The sequence below is a fragment of the Tetrao urogallus genome, assembly GCF_951394365.1.
Source record: "Tetrao urogallus genome assembly, chromosome: 4".
Lineage (NCBI taxonomy): Eukaryota > Metazoa > Chordata > Aves > Galliformes > Phasianidae > Tetrao > Tetrao urogallus.
The window spans coordinates 50,395,716-50,415,926 of record NC_136817.1 but is presented as its reverse complement, the minus strand read 5'-3'; the positions used below and the strand labels follow the sequence as shown (position 1 = coordinate 50,415,926).

The 20,211-nt window shown below is 34.0% G+C and overlaps 1 protein-coding gene across 1 annotated transcript in view; it reads right to left on the bottom strand.

Moving 5' to 3' along the window:
* The window catches only part of ARAP2 (ArfGAP with RhoGAP domain, ankyrin repeat and PH domain 2), a gene marked incomplete at its 3' end in the record, with an annotated part of 110,432 nt that overhangs the window by 8,554 nt on the left and 81,667 nt on the right, over positions 1-20,211 (bottom strand). Inside the window, exons 24-30 of the mRNA XM_079534466.1 lie at positions 18,797-18,871; positions 17,864-17,981; positions 13,900-14,028; positions 8,630-8,769; positions 4,988-5,070; positions 3,595-3,630; positions 3,039-3,102 (exon numbers count right to left, since the gene is read on the bottom strand). Coding sequence (XP_079390592.1) covers positions 3,039-3,102; positions 3,595-3,630; positions 4,988-5,070; positions 8,630-8,769; positions 13,900-14,028; positions 17,864-17,981; positions 18,797-18,871 — 645 coding nt within the window. The remainder of the gene's footprint in view (positions 1-3,038; positions 3,103-3,594; positions 3,631-4,987; positions 5,071-8,629; positions 8,770-13,899; positions 14,029-17,863; positions 17,982-18,796; positions 18,872-20,211) is intronic.

Genomic DNA, 20,211 nt, shown 5'->3' with positions numbered 1-20,211 from the left:
TCCAAAAGTGGCTAAGAGGCTTTAAGTGAGCATCTGAAGGAAACCACCTCCATTAATTTTCAGCTGAAGGAATGTAAGGCCTTAAGGATGTAGTTCCATTTCTCTTTTGTGCCTGTAACATTACTTAAAGTAGAACTCTGGGAAAATGTAACAAATGCTAGCAATGGATTATGAATAAATAAATTTATTATATAGCCTAATTTCTACCTATCCTCCCAACTGTACATTACAGTAACACAGTATGCCTCTCTCCAGTCAAACAGAAGCAACAGAATTGGAAGTAAACAATTGCATCAATTTTCCTATCAATTAATTCTTTCCAATTGTCTCTTATATATGTTAGTAGTCTTGTACAAAACTACTGTAGAATTAAAGAATGAAGTTTTAGGCCATACTTTTCAGACTGACTTTGCATAGCACTACAAGCAACAACTGATCTCCTCCAAACTCTTTCAGCATTTAACTATTTGAGTACAAACTGAATAAACTGTGGAATAAATTGACTTTCTGTAGTAAAAGTATTCTTGTACTTATAGTGGTATCTACAACTTCCTTATCTAAACAAAGGCAGTGAAGCTGGGGAAGGATATGGAACACAAGTCTCACGAGCAGTGGCTGAGGGAACTGGGATTGTTTAGTCTGGAGAAGAGGAGGCTTTTGGGAAGACCTTATTGCTCTGTACTATTACGTGAAAGGAGGTTGTGGTGAAGTGGAGGCCAGCTTCTTCTCCCAGGTAAGTGGTGATAGGATGAGAAGTAGAGGCTTTGAACTGCACAGTTCAGGCTGGATATTAGGAAGTACATCTCAGAACGAGTTCTATTGGACTGGCATTGGCATTGGAACAGGCTGCCCAAGGAGGTAGTAGAGTTACTGTCCCCCTAGAGGTTTGCAGGAAAACAGTAGATGTGGCATTGAGGGACAAGGTTCAGTGGGCAAGGTGGTGATGTTTTGATGGTTGAAGTACATGGTCTTAGTGTTCTTTTACAACCTTTATGATTTTATGATTCTAACTTTCCTGTTTAGACACTCTATACTGTTTATACTTCAGGATTTAAGAAATTTTATTTTTTTCTCTTCCTTTTCCTGATAGCAGTACAAAATTACCAACATGAAGTTTTGGTCTATTTAAGCACCTAGAAGCACATTAGGAGATTTCTCTCCCTTCTAATTGCACCAGATCAGTTAATGCAAATGTCTTAGTACTCCAAAATCTTCTTTACACTATTTCTCAAATTGTAAACTAAATTCAGCTACTCTACTGACATAAATGAAACATGCTGTCTGAAGCTTTTCTAATATAAAGTTTTCCAATTACTGTGATAATGTAAGGTAGAAGAATGTTATCTTCTCTAAAGATGGAATCCACTTGACAGTTTTAACCAGAAGTAACAACTCAGCTGCATTTAAAGTTTTCTTGTTTAGAAAGGGGACAACGTGAAAAAAATGATCTAATGCTTTGTGATAAAAAAAATAATTCTATGTAAATAGCACTTCAAGCAGTACATTCTAATAAAACAATACAGCTTCACTTTAATATTTCATATAATTTAAAGACTGTTAACTTTTATTTTTGTCCAGAACACTGGTTTTAAAAAAAATAAAAAAGAAAAAATCTCAAGGTATTGCATTAGTATCATCAATTATTTGGCCTCAGGAGAATGAAGCATTCAAAATACAAGTATTATTAATAACAACAACAACATAAAACAGTATTAATTCATAATTTTTATAAAACGCATGTGAATTTGTTACGTTAGAAAGCATCTCTTAAACATTGATAAGCCTTTTGTTTTTTTATCTATATTGTCAGAGTAACATTCTGCATGCCACACTACCTGATCAGAATCATAACTGATTGCCTTCCTTGTGATTTCACGTCAGAAGGGTTTCAACAGTTACAAAGCTTGTGTGAGTTATTTCGAAATAGCCTATATCAATAACCTCTGAGCCTATTTGTTGTGACACTGCTCATGTTATGCCCATGAGATGTATGCCAGGGTTGGTGGCTGTTTCCATAGAAACTACAATAGCTACTTCAGTTAAGGGAGCTGGATAAGACCAAAATTTGTTTTACTTTAGAAGGCATACATTATATTTCTAGCTCTACTACCTATGAAGGTCAGAGATATAGATACTGTTTCAGAAAGCGTTTACAAAGTATGCATTGCAACAGCAGTTCCCAGCCCACTTAATGTAATATGTAAAGTTCATGGGTTATCATAAATCTATCATTGTTTATTCACTGTGATATCCCTCAAAGTTCCTTGAATATCATGGGTAAGACAAGAAAAAAAATCAGTCCCAAGTACCAAATCCCTTTAAGAACTTCAAATCTGTTCTAGTCTAATGTCAGATTGCATTCTTCCCATCTTCCCATCTCTCACTTCTCACCATTTAAATACTAAATTCCATTGGCAAAGGTGATTTACAAGGCACTCAAAATTACAACCTCCTTGCTCACAAGCTAGTAACAAGCAGATAACTTAATTTTAGACAACACAATTAAGTGCCAGTGTTAATTAAGCTAACTTGGATACCAGGAAAAACACACCTGTGTTGGCACAGCTCTCCAACAAGACTAGTTTCCACCACTGTGTTTAAACAAGGTACTTTTTTTTCATGACTACTTAGCATCCAGCATCCACAGAAAGAGCACTCAGGCTCTGTGGGACAAGCATAACCTTTGTGTCATCAGCTAGAATTTCACACAAAAGAGGTTTGTTACTGCAAAGGAAATAACTTGTCTTTCTTTAAGCAGCTTCCCTAGTACACAGGAGGAAAATAAGATCTAAGAATATACTGATGTTCTTCCCCCTAAGCCTCAAAGCTCTCAGCTTTCATATGAAAATGCAATTGTAAACAGTAGTCTTCAAAGACTAAAACCATCTTTCTGTAGCACTAATGCACTGTATACTCCAGACATCTTAATGGTATTGCGGGTTTATCCATAGTGCATCTATAACTAATACATGTCATTTTAATGGGATTTTCATAACAGCAGTAAAAGCGGCATTTCTTGCATTTGATCAGATTAGTACCTTTGCAGTAAAAATGCTGATCATCCAGTCTATCTGTGCTTCCTGTCCATCACAACATATATGCCTAGAACAAAGAGTTAACAAGGAAAAAAAATAAAACAACATAATGCAACTACAGATATTAAAGACTACATTTCTAGACAAGTTCAAATAGAATTTACATACATTTATGAATGTTGCAAATATTCATTTTTTTAAGACTCCCATAAAAAGACAATGAATTATTATTATCTCAGATTATCACCTAACCCTATTTGAAGACATTCTATCTGCTTAATTTAAAGCATGTGTATAGACTTCATGAATTTTTAATCGAAAATTTTTAAATTGTTTGCTGATTTATGGCCATAGAGAAGAGACGGACAACTAACCTCCTTGAGATTAACAAAATATATCAACTGCAATTGTTTAGTTAATTAGGAAAAATGTAGCAACTCGTCAACATTTAAGCAAAATAATGTTTACTAGTTTTAAAACATAGTTATTTTGAAATGGAACATTTCAAGAAACATTAAACATTGAAGTTAAAACAATTATGTGTTTCATGTTTACATACCACTGGTGCTTTTCAGAAATCACTACAATTCCCCAGCTGAAAAAGAAAATATCAAAATTAGTTTCAGAAACTCAAGACAGGAGCATTTTCCTGAAGCTATAGGCAATGAATTATGTAGTATTTTTTATCTGTTTATTTGTTTTCAGTACGATTCAATGCATATTGCAAATCTATTGAGGGTTTGATATTTTATTTCACTCATTTTCCCACAACTGACTCACAAGTTATAAGCATTCTCTTCGGGACAAAGGTTTATAGCCAAGTCCTGGAGATCATGGCTAACTGCCTGCCTCATTTTGGCAGCTGTTCTTTCTGAAAACTGTTGGAAGCAAAACAACTACTAAGATAGTGTCCAATAAAGAAATCACAATGAAGTCTCTGATGTGGAAAAAACCACCCAGATGCTCTTAGGGCTCTAGAAGAGACTTTGTAAATTCTGAGTTTAAACAGACTGAAAATAAGCCTCAAAGAAATAACCTACCTGCAAAGACTCATTTACATAGCCTTTGCCTTTTTATTTTGGACTACTCAACTACTTATTCTGCATTAAACACAAAGAGATACAAAAAAAAAAAAAAAAAAAAAAAAGGACACCCAAGAACACCCCCCCATGCTGTCCTGTTGAAAAAAGGAAAACAACATCAAACATGAAAAGCCCCACAAAACTGAACCCCACCAACTTTTTCTTCAAGATTACTACAGTTTGAAATTTACAGACTTTTTTGGAGGGCATTTTGATATGCCAACAGTAAGGGAAAAGTTTAGACAAATCTCCTACAGGGTACAGTCTGCTTAGAATCCCCTTGGTATGAAATCTTATTGTCGCTGTGTCTCAAGGCTTTAAAGAAAGAAGTACTAGAAACATCTGAAAAAAACAGGTGTCATTTTTCACTTTTCCAGAGACATAGTCACTGATATTTGTAAAGGGCACAGTAGTATTCATCTAGAAGGAGAAATATCAAAAATAACAGGGGTCCTGAAAAATGAAATCTTCTGCTGAACAACGGGGATTGTCACTAAAGGCCACAACTAATTGCTTTTTTCTTCTTTTCCCTTTTTCTTGATGCAAAGAATGTGTGTCCACCAATGAAATGCAGGGCACATACTCCAAAATTAAGTGAGCTGGCAGCAAACATATCCACAAGAGATAATACATTTAAGATTAAGAAAAGCCAATCAATAAAGTAATTTCCTAGTACAGAAGAGTTAACATGGAACACAAGAACAGAGATAACATCGGAACAAATAATATTATGGAGGGTAATTTAATACAGCATACTTCAAATGGCTTCTCAACTTTCTCCAGTTCCACAATGTTTTACGCTCCCTTTTCTCTAAGGCACTACAGTACCTTGTTACATGATATTTAGCTTCTTTTCATTTTTATTCTTACTTTGTTGGTGGTTTCATTTTCTTTTTCACTCCAAGATAAAGCTTCAGTGAGTTGACAGGCAACACTTTTTCAGGTTTGCTAGCCTGCAAATAAATTAAGATTTCAATTATTGTATCAGGAACATACAAAAGAAGAAAATGCCGTACAACTCTCATGGACTGAATCACTCTTCTCTAATAGATCATTATGCTTTTTTCCTCTCTTTCTTTCCCATTAAGAAAGGGTGCCAGTCACTACTACTAGCAAAAGATTAATTAGCAAGAACTTGAGCTCAACATGAAGTTGTAAAACTATAACAATTGAAATAATAGAGACGTGGTGGCAAGAGTCACAAGAATGGAGGGCTGCACTGAATGGATGCAAACTCTTCAGGAGATACAGTCAGGGACGATGAAAGGAGGGCTGCCTTCTGTAATAATTGAGCTCTTCCAAGGAATGTCAAGTATCATAGTATTTACTCCAGATCACATAATCAAGATGAGAAAAAAAAAATAAAAAAATCAATCTTTAAACAACTGAAGAAAGTCACTGGACAATAGATTCCAACTTTTACAGTGTAAGGGAGAACAGGACTTTTCTCCCCCAAGTTGTCTGATAGAAGTGAAACACAGCAGGACACAAGCAGTTCAGCAGATTTCTAGAGGGTGTCAGGAATGTTTCTTGATACTGGTTTGAATGGGCCAACAATGGTTGATGCAAATCTGGATCTGCTAAATACAGATGGTAGTACTGATCACAACAACTGCAAAATACTGGTACTTAAGATTCTGAGAAGAATAACATTGAAAAGTTAGCAGAGAACAAACCAAGAAGAGCAAGTTTTGGGTTATTCAAGAAACTAAGAGTTCTGTTGATGGGAGGAGGCAGCTTCAAGGAGTAAAGAAACTCAGGAAATGTATTTAAGGACAGCATTAGCCAAAATCAACTATTCATCTCAATACTCAGGAAAACAACTGTCAGGTGAGTAGCCCAGGTGGTTCTAGTGAAACTCCAGCACACAAAAAGGCAGCATACAGGAAGTGGAAGAAGGGAGAGGTTATGAAGCAAGAAATTTAGAAATGCTACTTAGGACATGGAGGGACCGTGGTTGGACAGCCAAGGCTGATTTGGAGTTGAGACATTATTAAAAGGTGCAAAGATGACTTGGGGAATTTGCTGTCTCCCAGCCTCATTGTACTCCCTGGGGAAATTCTGGAGCAAGCTTCTTAGAGTACGTTTCTGAGCACATGGAATTGACAGTGCTACTGAGAACAGACAATACAACCAAGCTGATTGATTTCTACAATAAGATGACTGGATTTGTACAGGAGGGAAAGCAGTAGGTATAAATTTACCTCAACTTTATCAACGCTTCTGACACTTATCTCCCAAAATAATCTTCTGTTCAAGTTGGGATATTAAGGTCTCAATGGATGCAACATCACTATCAGTAAAATGCCAGTTGCATGAATACACTCAGAGGTTAATGGTTAATCAGACACACTATAACTGCAGGCTTGTGACAAGAGGAATACTGCAGTAGCCTTTTGTGTCCTTTTTAACATCTACAGCAATCACATGGAGGAGTCAATCATTCAGCTTGCACTGCAACTTACATGACTAGTCAATATACTTGGGAACATGAGGAACTTGCAGAGGCTGAAGAAATGAACCAACATGCCCTAGGAAATTCAACAAAGATAAACCTCAAATCCCGTACTTGAGAAGGAAGAACACCCTGCAATAACACTGCAAAGTAGCTGGAGTTTTTCCCCCTCTCCTTAGCTCTTGTAGTCCTGCATCTGCTTTTGGGTCCCCCAGTGAAAGAAAAGAATCAACATTCTTGAGTGACTGCAGCAGATGGCCACAAAATTGTCTGGGGGCTGGAGAGCTTGACACAGGTTGGCTTGTTCAGATGGGAGAAGAGATGGCTTCAAAAACCCACAAGTAGGTCTGGATAGGTTACACAGAGAAGGCTCTTCGCAGTGGCGTATGGTGGGAAAATGAAAGTCAATTTGAAACTAGACCAAATACGAAGAGAAACTTCTTTTGCATGAGGAGAGTCAGGTATAGGAACAGGCTGTCCAAAGAGATTGTGCTATCTCTGTACTTGGGAGATTTCAAGACTCAACTGGATTAGTCCCTGAGCATTAGTCTGACCTCATTTCTGGCCCTGACATGAAAATAGTAAGTCAAATCATGGATCCCTTGAGGTTTCTTTGAAATCAAATTAACATAAGTATCACAGAAACTTTTTTGATAATTACTGAACAGAAGAAACACTTAACAGAATACATCTCTACCTGAATATATAATCTTTGTTTTTTATGAGAATTCATAAATTATTTACTACACACAATCTTATTAAATACCATTTTTCCATCTGTAGTGTCATCTCTTTCTACTATTCATTTCTGACAACAACATAGAATTTAACCAAGACTACTAGTGGTGGATGAACATCTCTCTCAAAAAAAAGAAATATACTTAAATTATTTTTCCATGTAGTATCTCTTTTCTTTTATTTTAAAATATAAAGCCATTTAAAAGCAACGCCAGCAAAATTTCCACCTCAATTTAGGAATTTAATGCTTTGTGAATCGGCATGGCTCTAAAAGGAGATCATAAAGTAGTACAATAACTGTACTGTACCATAAACTTTTTCCAAGTTATTAATTAAGTTTTGATGGGCTTATTGGTATACTCTCGTATGTGTACCAATTTGAGTGTCAGCAATAAATTACAATACACTATTCCTGACATTCTGGGATCATTTTAACTAGAATAATATCTACAGTCTCAAGACTACACTTCTCCCTCCCCCCCCACTAGATTAACAATGAATGTCAAGCATACAAAAAAACCTCTTATTATACTGTATAAAGGTGAGCAAGGCACATATGTTTGCCAGTTGGGCAAAAAATAGCAATAAAAATAAATGCTCTTCAAACTTAAAATTTTTTTTAAACCATGTGAAAACATAGTTCAAATTGTATGTTATTTAGTTCTATAGTTTAATAAATTTTTTATACTCTTTAAAGAAAAATCCCTTTAAATACTTAAAACTGAACCCATTTTGCTATTAAGCAAATAAGAAAGATTCTGTAAGTAAGATTCAATCTTACTATCAAGACCAGTTTTTGCAGATCTGAGAGCACATCAGTAGAAAAAGTTCATGCTTTTCAGTAACTAATAGGAAAGTCAATGTTATCAGGAAGAAGGGGAAGCTTTTGTTGGCATAATGAGTGATGTTACTTCCTATAATTTCTTTACTCGTGACATCTGTATGTAAAAGAGCCCTGTTGCTTCTGATCTCTAAAGGTCTGTGAGATACTGGAAAAAAAACAGCATGCAGTTCCAACTTCATATTACTTCTAACACCACTATCTACAGAGGTTTTCATTTTACTCACAGCACAAGGAAATGTAAGCATTCATAAACATTTTTACAGCTAGTAATATAGCATAATCAAAATAGCTAAATCAACAATTGCTGCTCTTCTTACTAAAGCCTCTGAAATAAGGACCTTAAATTCTTGTACATCACTAAAAGCTGCCATTTAGTATCAGAAACATTCATCTATTTGTCTGTCTTCTCATTTCTACATGAAAAAGAAAGCTCAAGGCAGCATTTATGATTAAACTAGTGAAGAATTAACTGTACCTTCATATCCTTGTAAAGAAGCAAATTTCCTTCCCGTAGTACAAAATAACGCTCTTGAAACTTGTTTCCAGACAGCAGTTTTGAAGGTTCTTCTTTGTACTTTAGATAGCCAGCTTTCACACTACCCTTCACATTTCTCTCTATCAAGAAAGTAAAAAGCTCTTTGTTAGAATCTGTTACAACATTGGAAACAACTACTTTATTTTTAAGTGCTCTCAGTATTAGTGTTTATCAAAAGACAAAAATTACACTTTGATTTTAGTAATAATGGCACTCAAATTTTAATAACATAATGATTTTAATTATTGGTAGGAAATGTATTTTAATATTTACTCCTAAGATAACACAAAGAATTCACCAAATAAATTAAAAGGATCTTCTCAGAAAAGAATGTGCAGCTATGTATACAAAATACACAAAGAAACATGTATTTAGTATATGTATATATTAAAATAAAGACGGTAGTCTGCTTCATAAATAAACTTTGTAAAAATAAAAAGCTTTTATTAAAGTAAGAACTACTGAAGCTCATTACTAATACATATAAATTACTCTAATACAACTTCAAGGTGCCTCTCTTTTTCCAGTTCTTTCCTATATGTATGTACACACTCATACATGCTGGAAACATTCTGTCAGCATGAAGAAAGAGCAGCCAGAAGGAGATAAAGTCTTCTCCATTCTAGACAACATTTCATCTTTAAGAGGGAGCTATATACTAACACGGTAACAAATTACTTTCACTGAAAACATTACAATCTTACTACTTATTTTGGCCATCAATACTCATTTTCTTTTTCTAGATGTGCATAATTCATTCATTTATTTTTGAATTATTGAATAAATTTTGCTTAGAAATCTTATGACACTAGCAGTTTTTTTTTTTTTTTTTGTTTTTTTTTTTTTTTTTTTACAGCATACTCCTTTCAAGTTAGTAAACAAAACTGTGATGCAAAAAGAGTATGTAGTATATGGAATACATCATCCTAATTCAATTAGCTGGTTCCACTTAGGACTTGATAAACAAATACAAAAAATATCCATTATTGTGAAATAGTACACACTATAATCTCAAAAATAAGAATAAAATGTTTTAAGTAAATCAATCATATAAATAACAAAATGCATTTTCGTTTCATCAGTTAGAAGAATACAGAGATGACTTTTCTGTAGGTTAAACCTATTGCCACAGATATTTTTTCCAATGTGAAGAATAGTATTACACAGCAAACTACACAAATAACAGTCTGGCTGTAGCGTAAAATTATCAGAAATTGCATGAAATATCACTAATGATCATAAAAAGTAAAGTCCAAGACAAATGCATCTCATACTTTTTTTAATTATTTATATTTAAATATTTATATTCTTTGTCCTCCCTTGGAAGAACATGTAGATAATTTTTCCATTTTTTAATCCAGACAATTATTTAGGAAGCACCCCAACATTCAAATAGTGAGATACATACTAAATACAGTTTTATATGCGCACATGTGTATGGACAAAAAGTAAATAGGTAACATCCAGATTCAGACACCTGATTATTCTGATTAACTCTATTGACAAAAGACAATTAAAAACTGTGAATCTATTTCCCTCTTGTCTTATATCTTACCACAAACAGGAGTTTAGAAATACTTTAGAAAATATAGTAGAAATTTTAAAAGGTATTAAATTTCTTCGATTTTTATCAACTACATTCTAATCAGCATGTTTGCCTTTAGAAGAAAATCTCAACATAATATTTCCCACTATTTTCTTTAGCTTACGACAGAATCTAATGCAAAAAAAAATCAAAAGTCTGATTTCCTCAGCTCTCTGTGCAAACATACAACAAAAAAACACAAACATGAGCATATTTCCTCTCTGCCACTACGAGAATTTGTTTCGTATTCAGAGGTATTCAGAGTGGAAAATGAGTCCTTATCCACACCAATGCAGGCTTTTTTTTTTTTTTTTTTTTTTTTTTAAATATACCAAGTGAGAGAAGCAGAATGCTCTACCAGTTGGAATATTTTATATTTCTACACATAGCTCTCAAAATGATCAACAAGACCCCCACTTCCTAAACTTTTTAGCATTCCCACCTTAGCAAATCCAGGAACACTCAGTCTTGCAAAGATCTGTAAAAGCCTGAAAGAGGAAAAAATATTCCTCTGATTTATGATTTTCTGTATTCCTCAGAAGTATTCCACACACAAATCTAAAATGATCAGTCCACGTCCTATCTATTTTTCAGATATAAATTTTGTAAAGAACATGAAGCTTTCCACAATTTTGCAGCTACTAAGAACTGGAGGTACTTAATCCATTCAGGGTTGATTCACATTCAGTATTGAAGCGTTACAAAGAATCTCTCTGAATAATAGCCCCTGGTTCTCAGATATCAACACTTCCCACTCAAATTATACAACTCTTTACCAGGAAAAAAAATCAAGTACTTTTATACACACTTTATAGTGAATCCATTCCCTCACATTTTTCTAACAAATACATCTTTAATATGGGAAAAATTCAGGTAAGGAGAAGATAAAGGGTCTCGAAATAGAACTACACAGCACAGAGTATCTCTCATACCAAAATGCAATGCACACCCTGCCCTGCAGAACAGCACTTCAAAGACAGCGCTTCTGCAACAGGCATCAAAAGCTATAGAATAAATTGCCAGGAGAGAACTAAAGATTTGGAGGAAAGTATAAAATTCACAACAAATATTCTGAAACATATCAGTAAGTATAAACCATTTCTTTTCCATGAAAAGAAAAACTGATCGCTAAACAAGAAAAAATATAAATCTATACCTCACTACAATGTTTGGTATTGCAGAACATGAGAAATCAGTTTAAGATTGAGAAAAAGAGTGAAAGAGTTATGAGAAAGGACAATGTATACTACATAGAGGAAACATGGTAAAAGTTTCACTGACAGGAAAGGCCCTGATAAGTTGCCAGAATAAAATGAGGCTAAAAGAGTTGCTTCTATAGGCTCACTATTGAACTAACATTACTTCAAATATCATTAATGCCTCTAGAAGAGAAATGCTGATGATACAAAACTCTGAAATAATATTAACAGAAAAAAAAAAGGTCAGAAGTATCATAATTTATTAAGATTCTAATACAAATCACAGAAGAAAGTAAAATTCACCAAATTCAATTATAAACGTAAATGTGATCACAGTCCTATGAATTTTAATGAAGAGGAAGAAAACCATCAACTCAGTAGTCCATTGGTACGAGCTGAATTCACTGCTAAAAACCACACTATGAATAACAGCAGTTGAACATCTGGACTCAGTCCAACTGCTCAGTTAGTGATGAGAAAATATCTACATAAAGAGGGTAAAAGACTGATAAGATCATCCTCCCTACTGGCCTGCAGATTTCTTGTGTGCTTTGCGCAGGAGATCTTCAGCATAACCACGACTGCTGCCTCCCTCTGGAAACTGAAGTTGTTTCCCCAGTGGCTTAATCCTGTTCTTTTCTCATTTTAACAGTGTTTAGTGATGGAAGTTCAGTGCTGATCTAAAGACATCTTTTTGCCTTGAAATAGATGCTTATATGTTTTCAGCATGTACAGGTACAAGACTAGAAACAGAAACAATAAACAAGTAAATTTCTGCAACTACAAAATTATCGATTCGGACCTTCTAGGCAATTTTGCCTACACAATACATACATTGTCTTGCTGAAGCTAGTGAATTTGTGCATTAGCTGCTCATTATTGTTAATATTTCAGAGCAAATTTAGGAACTAGTCTCAGAACCTCTACGAGATATGATTATAGAACTATTTGTATTTTAAATATTTTTATTTTCTCATAGCAAGAAGCATTTTAAGAAATTAAAGGTTTAGAAATTAAAATCTGTTCACCACATAAAAGCTCCCTAGAATAGTGATTCCATATTCAAGAAAACATGCTTGTTGTATATGAGGTTACTCTGAGATCAATACTGGAAGTTTGCAATATGGCAGAAATTTATTAAATAAGGTTTTAATTATTTTAACACAAGAAAAAGGAACCAATAAACGTAAACACGCAGTCATCAAAAGCCGGTGTGTCTGGACTAAGGTCAAACTGAAAAGAATTGCTTCAAACTCAATTACTGTGATGGACTGGGGGAACAAATGGGTATAGAAAGCAGGAGGAAAAGAAGGTGGGCAAATGTCAGCTCTCCCCTTTAGATAGTACTACATTTTGTAAATTGAACTTCAGACACTAGCCTCATGCTTATGTGTTTCTCAGAACAGTAGTTCACACACATTCCTTACAACCCATTCCCTTTTACTGATTATTCCTCAACACATAGTGAGGTGATGGGAGTTCATATATCAAGCTTTTAATGAAGTAGGCTATTTCACTCTATTCACTATCAGCTGCAACACATTTAGAGATAGTGAAACTCCAATATAAAAGCCATGAATAACATACTTGTTAAGGTTTGTTCATATCTGTGGAAAAGAGAATGATGAGAGAAGGCTATTACTTTCAGAAGAATAAGCATAACAGCATAACTTTTACTTCTTGAAGACATAACAGACATACTGATGGAAAAATTAACATTTCTTTTTATGGTGAAACATCGCATGCTTTACTGACAGCATACAGATTTCAACTGCTTGAAAACAGAAAAGTCATTTTTGTGCATGTTGAACTTCTGAACTGCTTCCCTCAAATTAAATGCTGAACGTTTTTAGGTGGGAGATTTAACTCCAGATAAAACGCAAAAAAAAAAGAGAAGTATGACTGGGGTAGCTTATGAAGTAGAAAATTGGGATTTACATTTGAGCTGTGTTTCCTTTCAAGTGCCAGGTCTAGTTCTTCATCCTTCCAAACAGCCACATGCTGTACAAAAGTCATTTAGTTGCTTATGTTACTCAAATTAGTTTGGAGGCATCAGATTACATAATAGAAACAATTATGTTTAATATATAACACACACTACGTATACATGCATGTATCTAATCCACCCATAGAGAGAAAGTTCAGTATTTATGTGGAAGGACTGTGAACATGTTCACAAATTGTAAACAGAAATCATACATTCAGCTCACATGTACGTTCACATGGCATGCATCATTTGCAGAAATTATGTATGGTTTTGGATCTCTGTTTTAAAAGGAAGTCAGTACAACTGTTAGTGAAGCATAAGCTTTTATAAAATACTGGTGATTCAGATGTTCTGGGACATTTTGCTTCAGTGAAACAATTGTGAAAGAATTTTCATTTCCTCTACAGACACAAGGATATTCAATAAAAAAAATACATACCATTGTAGAGTTTCATCATGTCTGCTGTTAAAAATCTCTTTATTATCAGATATGCAGTGCCGGGCTCTGGTAGTGAACTCCAGTGAAGAACCTGTTCTAGAACATTCTCTGTGTAATGCAGCGGACGTTCTGAAAAGTTTCCAGAAAAAAAAAAAAAAAAAAAAAGTTTAAATAAAAAATAGGCCCTTAGAATTTACAAATTCAGTTTGCCTCATTCAGGTAATGAGAGAACAGCAGAAAATCTGCTTTCAAAATAAGACAATTAAGCACTTCATTGACTTTCTGGAGCAAGACCTTTGCTGGCAGGGTCTGCATAGGTAATGAATACTAAATTGAACAAGCAGAAGTCAGATGTTCAGCAATTCTTTTGTGTTTAGTTATTAGTCTTTCCTTCAGTAAAGGTGCTAAAATGCTGCTTTCAAACAAACGCAAAAGTTAGATATTTTTACAGGGCATATATAAACAAACAGTAAGACAGTATCGAGAGCCATAATGGGTTATAATGGGCTTTGTTGGCCTGGGCTTTATACACAAATGAATTGTCATAGTTCTCAATGTTCTGCAATTGAAAAAAAGCCAGAGTATTCAGAGCACAGTGGAAAAAATAAATTAAAATACCCGCCCACATAGACTACACTGTGTGTTAACAATCAAAGCAGATTGAGACAGACACTTGATTTTGCTTCATTCCTTTAACTGGAGGGGAAGAACAAGAGATCTTACAGTGTTTTCTCCCTTTTTGAGACACTTGAATTGCGGAGACATACATTTGTTGTAGGATTCATCCAAAAAAAAAAAGCAACTTTGAGACCCTTTCATAGAAACACCAGTGACACAAAAGCCCAACCAGTACTCTATACAAAACACTCGTTTATAAACCAAATGAATGTTGGAAACACTTCGCAAATAGCCCCTAAATTTGCATTACCAAATCAAGCAGAATTGTGAACATGACACACATGCTGCAGCCTCATGTATCACGTTACACACATTGATGCAGATCTAGGGAGGCTGCACGGCAGAACCTCCCTCTGTACAGTACCACTGTAACTGTTTCCATGCACACGACCAAGCTGGCATGCAGTAAACACAGAATATAATCTATGTAAAGCACAAAGATTTGACAATGGCTTTGCAAGTCACAACTTAGAGGAGTGGATGCAAGAGTCCTTCTCTCCCCTAAGGCAGATTTTTCCTCAAGTTCTAAGCTCCCACCTTCTCGCATCTAATGTGGGTCAAGCCCTGAGAAGACCTGAATGCAACTCCTGGAAAAGCACACCTGTGTGACATTATTGTGTAGAGTCAAGCAGTCTAGCCCTGTATGTCCTGGTAGTCAACGGGAAAAGTATGGTGCCATTATCTCATTTATCACTTCTGATAGGATGAATGCAATGAAATGTCACCAGCTGCTCTGGGACTGTCCAGCACCACATTCTAGCAAAACATTTACCCAAACACCAGAGCTCTAGAATGTATCAGCCACATACAAGGCAATTTTAAACAACTTAACTATATTTGTTATATCACTTATAGCCAGATTTTATTATGCAGACTTGAAAACAAGACAGCCTAACAAAAATACTTTCTCAACAACCATTTTATAACTCCATTTCTTCTGGCCCTTTTGTTTTAAATGGTCCAACTTTTTAATTTCATTTCAACTTTTGGGAAACTGTCGTCTCTTTGATGTGCTGAAGTCAAAATAACTTGTTGTCTTTGTACAATAGAGGAAAAATCTATTTTAAGGAGAGTAACTTTGCAAATCAAAGGCAGCAGGAAACACTGGCAATTCACCACAACTTCCTAGAACACCAGCATTCCCAGAGTAAACACCTACTGTTTTATTTATAGTTACATTTAAGACCATCTGTCATCATGGATTACACAGTACATAAATCATCATGCTGAAATGCATTAGCTACTTTACCGGCAAACCAGCTCATTTACAAGCTATCCATCAAGTACAAATTACTAAAAGAAATATACACCCTATTTTATAACAGCATATGGTACTAAACTTTGTGCATTAGGTTAGATAAAATTATCAATTATTTCACATTTTCTATATGCAAATAATTTAGTTGATTTTTAGTTGATTTTTAATACCGCAATTTCAGTATTTTGAACAGCAAGCAGCCAACACATGCATCCAATTAACCTTTTACTTAGGTCATCATAAGCTAGCAAATATCCCAAACAAGTCATTTTAGTCTTAAATTGCAACAAATATCAGGCGAAAATTACTTTTTAGAAAATACAAGAATCTAATTTCCTTGAATTCTCAGGGTTCATCTCCAGGGCAGTATATCTTAAAAGACATTTCAGGAAAACTGAAGTAAAGTAACTTTCAGAAAACTTTGGGATTAAGCGAAACGAACCAAATATCACCCTGTACCAGACAGGTCCGGATTATGGCAGGAATTCTCACAGAAATTCATTTTCTGCTTGTAAGACACTATGGTAACTGATGTATATTTGAGTAAAATAAGCAAATATTGTTTCTATCCTGTCGTATCAAATATTCAAAATACTTGTAAACGCATTTGATTATGTAACTCTCAATTAAATGACCAATGTCACAAGAGGAACTTGAAGTAGGAAAGATTACTGTTTTAGTTATTCAGTGCCACATTTGAATCAAAGATTGCAAGTAGCTATCTTTCTCTGTTAGCTCATTTCTTTTTCAGCCTTTTGAAAGTCTGGTACGTTCAGTCATAGAACCCTCATTTTTATTTATTCATTATTCATTTTATTTCACTTTGATTCTACCACAAAGGGATCCATGAGGAAAACATTCTATCTACAATCCACAAGAATCTAGACTGTTGGGAGATACTGAATTAGTGCTTTATTGAGTTTGCTGTATGTTTTGTTTGTTTCATTTTTAGTATTTAGTACTAGTCATTTTCTACTTTGCTTCATAAATCTCTTTTATTTCAGTGGGATACACTAGCACCCTACCAACACTGACAGTCCTATATACATATATATCCTACAGAGTCTCTCTGTAAGCCGAATTTTGCCAATCTTGAGAAGATATTAGCTTAGAATATCTTTTAAGGCTACATGAAAATACTAATTGCTACATGCAGATATCTCAAGAATCTACCAAAAGGTTTGTCTGTTGTACTTCTTAATAACTTCTCTTGACCATATCACCTTTAGTTTTCATTTGCTTATAAGTGTTATACAGCAAGTTTAAGAAAGTTGAACTCCCTTTTCAATTATTTTCCATTACTCAGTTAAAATAAATAACATTTTTAGGGGTCTCATAGGAATCATGAGGACACTTGCAAAGATAAGCATTCTTTGTCAGTTGACACCCACATATATAAACAATTTAATGAACTCTGTGTTGCAAGTCTACACAGCACACCACAAGACTGTAACACGCAAGAGATGCAAGGATCATTTAGTTGAAAAAAAAAAAAAAAAAAAAAAAAAGAGAACACATTTTCATTCCCATTATTGATGCTGCCAAGGTCAAGACAGAGTGCATCGAGAATATTATAACCTCTTTAGATTTACTAGTAAGTATATACGAAGATAAAGAAAGAACAAAAATACTCAATCTATGTTATTTTTTTTCTATTTTTTTATAGATTTTTCTGAACTTGAAAATAGCTACCTCCAGTGCAAAAATAGATTAGTCCACAGTCCACTTCTGGAGCATGGAAATAATACTAAAAGCAACTTAGTGTAAAGTGCTAACAGAAGTTGATTTTTGCTAAAAGCATATTTCTGTCCCTCGGGTACATATACATTTTTTAAATCAGATGACATTAGTGAGAATTCATTAGAATAAGATGCCTTAACAATAACAGAAAAATTGCTATCTTGCTATTTGAAGATTATCTCTAATAAAATAAATAATATCTATAATTATTAAAATAAAGTTAATAACTCTCTAACCTTTTGATTATGTTGAAAGATAATAATAATTTAATGAATATGCATCACTAACCTAGTTCTCCATTTTCAAGTACTTCAAAAGTGGCCCAGATATCATCTTTGTTGGGAGTAATGTTTTTTATTCCTAAAATATCATTAGTTAATTCTTCTGCTTCTGTCAAAGGCGATACCTGTAACATAAATTCAGTCAATTTACAATGCATTAAAATTACCATTTTCTGAGTTTTCCCTTCAAATCTTCCACAAAATTTGCTAAAGAAAAAAAACAAAACAAATACACAGAGTTGGAAATTCATGCTATTTTCTGACTACAGAATGCCTTCTATATTCTGTACCATGCAACTGGTATCATTTTCATCACTTTAAACTCTTTTTTAAACACACACACACACACAAAAAAAAAAAACTAGGGTATTGTTTTCTAAGTATGGAAAGAATGACAATAAAGGTTAGTAAAAAAAATTATTAAAATATGACACGAGTGCATTTAAAATATGTCTGTAAAGCACCAGACTGGAAAATCTCAACTACATTAAGAAGCAAGTTTTGGTTTTTCAGCACACTAGCAAGGCAGATAGTAACCAGCAAAATCAAACAAAAAAACAACAACCATACAAACAAAAATCCCATCAGGATGGTATTTTAAATGGTCTTTTAGTATTGAATAAAACCAGTATTCACTGTATACTTCTTAATTTTCTTCTCACAGCTCTAAGCCTGCAGCACAGAATTTATACCACTGTATACTCCAGTAAAACCCAAGGAGAGTATGTCTGTTCTAAAACTGTATTATAATATTTTCTTTAAAAATGCTTAATAGGTCTTAAGAAAATTTAGGCAACACATTAAATAAAAAAAGATTCTTAAAAAAACAGTGATAGATATAAATTCATACCTTTTTAATGCAACTATATATGCATGTATGAAAATTATTTTGAAGGCAGTATGAGAAAGTGTTTGGTAAAAATCCCTTTTATACACTCACCCTGATTATAATACTACAGTCTGGCTCCTTTCTTTCTACATAAACTTCAATCAGCAGGTCTCCAGCCTGGGAAACCTAAAATAATACATAGTGACAAACAAAAGTCAGAACAAAAATATTCAATATTCTTTTAATCTGGGAAAGTGCATTGATTACTTAGCAGATGTGCTAGCAGGTTTTGAATGTAACACCCCTTATCTACAAAAGACTCCCAAAGCTGAGTCTAGTGGAAAAATCTGTACGACATTCATTAGTGAAATGAAAGAAATCATATTTCTCAGATTCAAAGGAAAAATCTAAACCCTGACTAAACCCAATATAATCGTATTTAAAAGCAAATTTTAGCCAAGCTCACTTCATTACCAAAAAAGATAAACAGAACTTAAGACCATGGAAAAGGATGGGAAGCAGTCCCAAAATAAAATGAATCTGTTAAAAATGAGAAGAAAAATTACTAATACCAGAATATTCCATTCCTAAACCCATTTGCACAAATGCAGATAATCAGAACTCATTACTGTGAAGTCTACAGTTATTATTATTGATTACAATGAATACATGTCATTACGTACTTAAAAAGGGGAATCAAAATACACGTTCTTGGTATCAATCTCCATTAAAGTTCTCTCTTTAAATTTGTTGGAACAAATATCCAAACTTCTATGTTAAGCAGTCAATATGCAGTAATTAGATGACAAAGCAAGTATACGACACAACATGCAATAGTTTAATATACTTAGTAGCAACAAATTCAATCAAAGAATGTGTAATAACATGAATCTTACAAAGAAATAGAGATGTCAGAAAATTCAGCATTTAACAATTAAGGAGAAAAAGCTGATTTATGAAAGAAATTCTGTATTTTCTTGTTACCAGGTTGCTCAACTACGGCAATAAGACTTGGATGAGAAATTAATTTTCTGTAGTTAAAAATGTCTCGCTCTTTTCCTGCTCATGTTCCTTTGCAATATAATCATAAGCACCCCTTCAAAAGGCTGTAATTCATCCCAGTACTAAAAATACTTTCAAAAAAAACGAAAAAAGATGATGATCAGAGCAGGGAAGAAAAACTAAGGTAGCCTTTCAGCTACCTAATAGAGCCTTTCAGCAAGCATATCATTTTACTAATATTACCAATATAATGTTAATTTGATCATTAATTCTGTAAGAATACCAATTTGTGTCAATTCTGAGAAGAGTATTCATAGCAAAGTTGAAGGTAAAGCCTAAGAGAAACAAAATCTGCATCATATGCTGAATAAGTTATGGAGAAAATAAAAAACCAGGTAGGCTTCGGAATATATTTTGACTAATTTAGAGAAGATACATTTCCACAGAAAAATAAATGGCATCGCTCAATTCTGAAGAACATTAACATTATGGAAAATGGTGACTTTAAAGTTAGTTTTGCCCCT